General features: G+C 38.0%; 1 protein-coding gene across 1 annotated transcript in view; it reads right to left on the reverse strand.

The window, feature by feature from the left end:
• The window catches only part of man2a1 (mannosidase, alpha, class 2A, member 1), a 65,437-nt gene extending 61,607 nt beyond the window's left edge, over window positions 1–3,830 (reverse strand). Inside the window, exons 1-2 of the mRNA XM_023983502.3 lie at window positions 3,091–3,830; window positions 1,938–2,195 (exon numbers count right to left, since the gene is read on the reverse strand). Of these exons, the coding sequence (XP_023839270.1) occupies window positions 1,938–2,195; window positions 3,091–3,231 (399 nt within the window). The 5' untranslated portion in view covers window positions 3,232–3,830. The remainder of the gene's footprint in view (window positions 1–1,937; window positions 2,196–3,090) is intronic.
• Between the last annotated feature and the right edge of the window lie 3,750 nt (window positions 3,831–7,580).

Below are 7,580 nucleotides of genomic sequence, written 5' to 3' on the forward strand. Positions count from 1 at the left end.
AACAGAACATGGCCATATTACCGGATAGGCACACTGTACGCTGTTATCCAGAGCAAATTATAGTATCAATTAGGGTTAAGTGCCTTGCTCAAGGGCACATCCACAGATTATTCACCTAGTCGGCTCAGTTACTGGCCCAACGCTCTTAACCTCTAGACTACCTGACACACAAAGCAATTTTAGGTAACAGGGATCTTGTTCCAGGAGGGGATTGAATGTCTCTGCTGTAACCAAGAAGCTTGATCTTGACATCTAGCCACTTACCTACTAGCAAGTTAGCAAACCACATGCATAGCTGGCTAGAGCCCTGAGCTGGATATAACTGATTTGACACGGCTTAGATTTCTGATTGTTACACTTAAAGACACACTATGCAGAAATTGCGCCGCCATTTCCTGGTTGCTAAAATTGTAATAGTTCCCCTAATTTCAGTTTATGTGACAAAACAAGCAGTCATTGTGTTTGGAATCATTGTACCATCTAAACCGCTGTCAAATATATTTTCCATAACCAAATATATTGTATTTCCAGCTGTTTGAAGGTGGTGTACAAAACCAAAAGACACAAAAAACAAAACTTAAGAACGATAAGCATAGAACAGATCTACCGCTTCTTAGACTTGCTTTTAATGAGACTCAAATATCTATAACTCACACTTCTATGTGAATTTGGTCGGGCCATTCAAAACAATACATATTGTAGCTTGAACTTATAGTTAGTTATAAGCGGTGGCGTAGCACGCACCCCACATGCTCATGATATAGGTGCTGTGCGATTAACCAACATTTTGGTAATTCTTTCGTTTTTAAACAACTAAATTGACCAATGTTGGTTCCATTATTTGAATTCCATTTCATTTTTTATTTTATTTTGCTCAATACAGTTTCTCTAGAGGTAAATCAAATCAAGCCCAAACTATGTGAGGTAGTAGGGAGTTCTAGTTTAAAAGAGGCCAATCTTCTACATGGTTTAGCGCAGAAAACGTGGTAATTAACTACAATGACCATAATCCATTGCGCGCCTACTTGTCTCGTCTGTGTGTTTCTTTTACGCCTGCTACACTAGGTTAGTGTTGGGCAGACACGGCGTGGGAGACAAAATAATACACAATCGAGAGGGATAGAGAGCAGTTGCTTTGGGAGGTATCTCTACCTGAAAATACATGAGCTAAGTGACTGATAGTACTTTGAAGAACTACTAAAATAGTGATTTTGTCAGACAGCATAGGCAGCAGTTGTACAGAGATGATGACTTGGAATGAAATAACAATGTCATCAAATAAAATAAATGTAATATACCCCACAACTGAAATATTTTATTCAAGTAATGTGAATAAATTATGGTTAATAAGCGGTAATGGGCAGTCACTACCATAATGGGACTTTTAATAATTGTTTTATTCTGTGTTGTTAAAGCATTCAACCGACATAATGCATTGTGCATTTAATATCTATAAAATAATCAAAACCGAAAACTGTGATAATTTTTTTAAAGAATCGGACCGAAACCAAACCAACCTCAAAAAGCACTAATCACTCAGCACTATCATGTTATTAATTATGAAAAATATTCATGACACATAGTGTAATGGTTTTTACATTTGTCCTTCATTTTAACACCATAGTCACGTCACACTGTAACAAGGATTTTCCCCATGGCTATTGCAAGGCTTCATATTTCACACTGATGGTAGGAGCAATTCAGCGTGGTAATGAGATCATGATGATGTCTCTCGGTATAACGAATTAATCTTATCAAAATAGGTTAGAGTTCAGTAAAAAAAATAACACTGTCAGTTCTAACGCTGTCCATTGAAGTTTTGTTCACTTCAAACTTTCACTGGACTATGCTTTACAGCTCAAATCGTAGTTCAAGCCTACAACAGCATTGCATCTACAAATACCTGAGCTGTTTCTAATTTTCTCTAAAAGTCTTACCTGCACCCCATCTGCTGGCTTAGAGAACTCCCTTGCTGCGAACTGACAGTCTTGGGAGTCAATAGGGAGGACCAGTGGAGGCGAAGCCAGCAGTTCTGGGTAGGGTCCTTGACTCATGTTCCCTCCATCAGGAACCCCATCCTTGACCGACTCCTTCAGGTTGATCACAGAGTCCCTGATGTTGGTTATGATCTCATTGTTCTCTGCCAGTAGTCTTTCCAAGCGGTCAATCTTACCCTGCAGGATTGACAACTGGCCCTGGTCAAGGAAAAGAAGGGACGGAGGAGAACAAGTTCACTGGCTTTATACAATACAGTATGCATCTAATTATTGTGCAATAACCGTTGATAAATGAGTTATAATGACAGTCAATTGACAGTCAATAAACTAATTGTAATCCCTTAATAAAAGTAACCTTATTATARTGTTACCAAAACGAGGACCTATGGGTATGTCCTCCATGGTGACAAATATAGCACACTATATTACACACAAATCCAAAGTGTCAATGCATATAGGGTTAATTGTTAAGCCCTCAGTGAAAGGAAGTGGAAATGACGAATAAAGAGATAACAAGAGGTCAGTCACCTTCTTGTTGCACAAACATGTCCACTTTTACCAGTTTCACTTAGTCTCGATATCCCATACCTTGGGCAATAGCACTAGGCACAAAATAGGTGTATACTAATAAGGTGTAGGTTATGCTGGAACATTGTTATTGTGGGAGGCAACCCGATTGCCTAAAAATACTAGTTCAGGAATGGAATTACGTAACACTCAACCCCGCGATATCAAGACTCAATATGAAAATGACCCTAGGACTTCCAAAAAGGCATACACTTGTGTTTATTGGAACCAGTTCTGTTTCAAGACGATAACTATATCATGGCTACAGTTGAAAATGTGTTTCCTGTCGGGAAGCGAAAACTGTTAAACATTGTCTAGAACGTCGGTACATTGTAACAATGTAAAAACGACTAGTTGGCCTACTAACCGTGCCCATGCATACAGCAGCCAATCAACACCAGTTATCTACACAGTAACAGTGATAAGATTTTGAGGAAATAGGCTACTTTACAAATTCATTCATATTTGTGAAACTATGTAAAAACAAGGTTCCTCAGTCATCTTACAGAAAATAAGTCAGACTTACATTTTGCAATCTATCCCCACCGTTGTTTGGACTTTTGGTATTGTCTAATTGCAGGTGATCCAGCATCAGGTACAATGAGAAGACCACTACACAAAATATGGCACTGCCCAAAACAGTGACTTGCCGATTGAGCCTTAACATAATTTACAATCGATACTGCCAGGTGAATCGAAGTTGATCGCATTGAGTGACAGCAATAACCTATAGTCATGTAAATCCCCCTCAGCGAATGGTCGATGTCTTGACTCCGCGGCGAGGATCGGAAAATGTCTATGCTATTCCTAAAACTCTTTAAAAAAATAGTAATACATTCTTCTTTAGTGTGTTACGACGGAACTTACATAATTATAGACATTCCCTCCTATGTACAATAAACTTTAAAAAGCTGGATCTGTCACCCAAAGGTAGCCTGAACCACAGACTGCGTCCTCGGTCGCAAAGTTTTAGTGTGAAAGATTAGTGTGATTCAGCAGATCGACCCCGTCTCCTTCCTGTATTTGTTTTCTGTTCAAATTAAGCGAGGAAGTGAAAAGCATATGGTATGAACGTGCGCCGCCTACCGACTCACAACTTTCATTTGAGGCGCACAGGTAAAGTCGTGCGTTACTGCGTTTTTAGTCCAGCGCACAATGCGTAAACGTTTCCAACTCCATCGTTTTGCGATCATTGCCCTTATCCCACTGTAGTATCTTCGAGAAAACACGCCTCCAATGATTCATTTGTGATGCCAAAACTTGGTCATTAACTCCCGAAAACACCAGAGACCTCGTGAAAACAGCTGCATGGGCATGTTCAGCGCGCGCACTGATGATTCCAGGCTGTCCAAATGCCAGCTTTACTTGATCTCGTTCATATTTTCAACATTTGGAATTGAAAAAGAGAGAAAGATGTGACGCTATTTCATTGCAAACGTCAACAGCATCTGCGGAAATAGACAAGCTCCACCGACAAATTTTCATTTCTTACTCCATCCTGATTGTAAGATTGAGATAAGCAAATAAATTGAAAACGCCACACATTTCACTCAGCATTAATGGATTGAGTAAAGCGACACGAACGTGCAATTCTTTGCGTTACAAGTTTCCTTTGTGAATGTAATCTCACAGCTGAGAAACGTCTCCCTTCTCTCTCTCCAGGCCACAGTAGTAGCCCAGTAGGGCACAGGAGAACCGAAACTTGCATACGCCTCCTCTGACATCATTTGGTGACGAAAAATATAATTTGGATCGAATTTAACAGGTAAAAAAAGATATGGATAGATTAATGGGGTAATTCGGAGTGTAAATGATCAACTATTTATATTGGGCTACTACTAATACTAATACTATTATTAATACAACTACTAKTATTATTAATAATATTATAATAATATTTTATGAACTGTAATTATATCATCAAGGTCAAATCATCTAGATTTGGCAGTCAATCATTTATTAGTTTAAATAACTKAATTAATCTTGCTGCAATGTCAATATTTTTTGTGAAGCAAGCTTCTAGGATCCCCATCCCTTGCTTGGCTTGGAACTCAAGCTGAGTTGGGAACAGATTTCTATGCAACCTCTTTAGCCTGGTGAAACCACTTTAGCCTGGTGAAACACAGCCACAGCCTCATCCACCTTGGAGCACAGGGTGGGTGGACTGGAACCAGAAATTGGCCCTGGCATTTCCAGCACACTGGCCCCCACACCGGCCCATTTTTTCCCCTTGAGGCTCCCAATATTAGCCAGATCATATAGAAGCTCATTCCCACCACCATAAAAAAAAGTTGACACTATCTAAACATTTTGAGATAAGTAAGTCCACATTTCGAGATAGTATATCAGAATGTTTGGACAGTATGTAAAAAATGCCAGAGATGTAAATCAACATTTTGAGATAGTATCTAAAGAAAATTGATACAATCTAAAAAAAAAAATATATGTGATAGTAGGCCTAGCTCATACATACAGTGCATTCGGAAAGTATTCAGACCCTTTGACTATTTCCACATGTTTTTACTCTACAGCCTTATTCTAAAATGGATTAAATAGTTTTTTCCCCTCAATGTACAAACAATACCCCACAATGACAAAGCAAAAAGAGGTTATAATTTTATGCAAACGTTTTAAAAGCAAAAATAAACATTTACATAAGTATTCAGACCCTTTACTCAGTACAGCCTTGAGTCTTCTTGTTTTTTATGTTTTATTTTATTTAACCTTTATTTAACTAGGCAAGTCAGTTAAGTACAAATTTGTATGTACAATGGCGGCCTACACTAGCCAAACCCGGACGACACAGGGCCAATTGTGCGCCGCCCTATTGGACTCCCAATCACASCCGGGTGTGATACAGCCTGGATTCGAACGAGGGACTGTAAGGACGCCTCTTGCACTGTGATACACTACCTTAGACCACTGCACYACTCGGGAGCCCACTATGGGTATGACGCTACAAGTTTGGCACACCTGATTTTGGGGAGTTTCTCCCATCGTCTCAAGATCTGTCAGGTTGAATGGGGAGTATCGCTGCACAGCTATTTTCATGTATCTCCAGATATGTTCGTTCGGGTTCAAGTCCGGGCTCTGGCTGGGCCACTCAAGGACATTCAGAGACTTGTCCTGAAGTCACTCCTGCGTTGTCTTGGCTGTGTACTTAGGGTCGTTGTCCTGTTGGAAAGCGAACCTTCGCCCCAGTCTGAGCGCTCTGGAGCAGGTTTTCATCAAGGTTCTCTCAGGTTTAGCGCACTGAGTGGTCTACACATGGAAAACGAGTTAAACATTATTTTATTTTTGAGACTTTCTATTTTTTGGTTTTGGTCAATATTTTCAAAGTGTAATTAAGACACTTTACAATAATAGTAACAGCTCTGTTAAATTATCCCATGGAACTTCACAGAGATTCGACATTAGATGTGGAATTAAACAAGGATGCCCAATTTCTCCTTTCTTATTTTTATTGGTCACACAAGATATGGCACTTCATATAAATAAGGGTAGTTTTAGGGGTATTCAGATACCAGATACCAGGTTGAATGGTATCAATCACAATTGTCTGACGACACCACCATTTTTTAAAAGATCATAATGAAGTCAGGAAAGCTATTGAGTGTATTAATACCTTCTCACATGTATCAGGTTTATCTCTGAATATTAGGAAATGTGAATTATTTGCGTTGAAAAGATGTGACTTAAACTCAGTATGTAATATCCCTGTAAAAGATATGATCACATATCAAATCAAAACAAAGTTTATTTGTCACGCGACGAATACAACAGGTGAAGACCTGGTATTAAAGTTAGCAAAGATCAGAAAGAAAGGGCCAACTTAAATTTCTCTCCTATTGTAGAGAAAATTGGAAAGAGATTTAACTCCTGGTTATTAAGAGATCTTTCTTTACCTGGACGTGTAYTTTTATCAAAATCTGAAGGTCTGTCCAGATTAGTTTATATCTCCCTTGCCTTGGATGTTCCTCTGTCAGTAACTAAAATGGTTGATACTAAATTATTTAACTTCATATGGAGGAAKGAACCTCATTATTTAAGAAAAGCTGTAATATGTAGCACCCAAGGTGAGGGAGGGTTGAATGCTCTRGATTTTAAAACCTCTAATATAATAKTTCAGATGAAATGGATACAAAACTATTTAAGAAATAAGGATTGCATCTGGAATATAATCCCTAATTTAATATTCCAACAAATTGGTGGTCTAKAATTCTTATTCAAATGCAACTTTGATATGGGTAAAATCCCTATTAAGCTTGCAAACATTCATAAACAAGTACTTCTAACTTGGAACCTCATGTACAAACACAATKTTTCCCCACATAGGTATACAATCTGGAATAATAAAGACATAAAATACAAAAACAAGTCTTTATTTTTCGAGAACTGGTTTGACAACAACATTATTTGGGTGAAACAATTATTGAAYAATGATGGACAACTATATGATTATCCAGAATTTTATGAGAACACACAATGTTACATTCACTCCTGAGGAGTATCAAATTGTTGTTAGAGCTGTCCCTAAAGGTGCTATTCTTCTTATAGGAGAATATAACAATACTCAAAGTGCAACTGTTGAGGATTTTGTAGCCTCAATACAACTAGATGGAATTTACATTTTAAACTATAAATGTAATAACATGTATATAAGGAAACTATGTCAACATGTTACTATTCCCTCTGCTAAAATGTACTGGAATGCAGCCCTAGGACAAGTGAACTGGAACAAAGTTTTGTTGTTGTCTGGTAAATATTGTATATCTAATAAGGTGAAAGAAGTATCATCCAAACTCATTCATAGAATCTACCCTGTGAAGACCTTTATTATACATAGATTTAAAATAGCTATTGATAACAAATGTGTATTTTGTGGTTGTGACCCAGAAACTCTTGACCATTTATTTTGGGATTGTTCTTATGTCAGAAGWTTTTGGAGTGAGTTAKAAGATTTTATTTTAAAAGAAACAACTATTAATGGTAAACTGAGAGACTCTGATATTATGC

The sequence above is a fragment of the Salvelinus sp. IW2-2015 genome, linkage group LG4q.1:29 (genome assembly GCF_002910315.2).
Source record: "Salvelinus sp. IW2-2015 linkage group LG4q.1:29, ASM291031v2, whole genome shotgun sequence".
Taxonomy (NCBI): Eukaryota; Metazoa; Chordata; class Actinopteri; order Salmoniformes; family Salmonidae; genus Salvelinus; species Salvelinus sp. IW2-2015.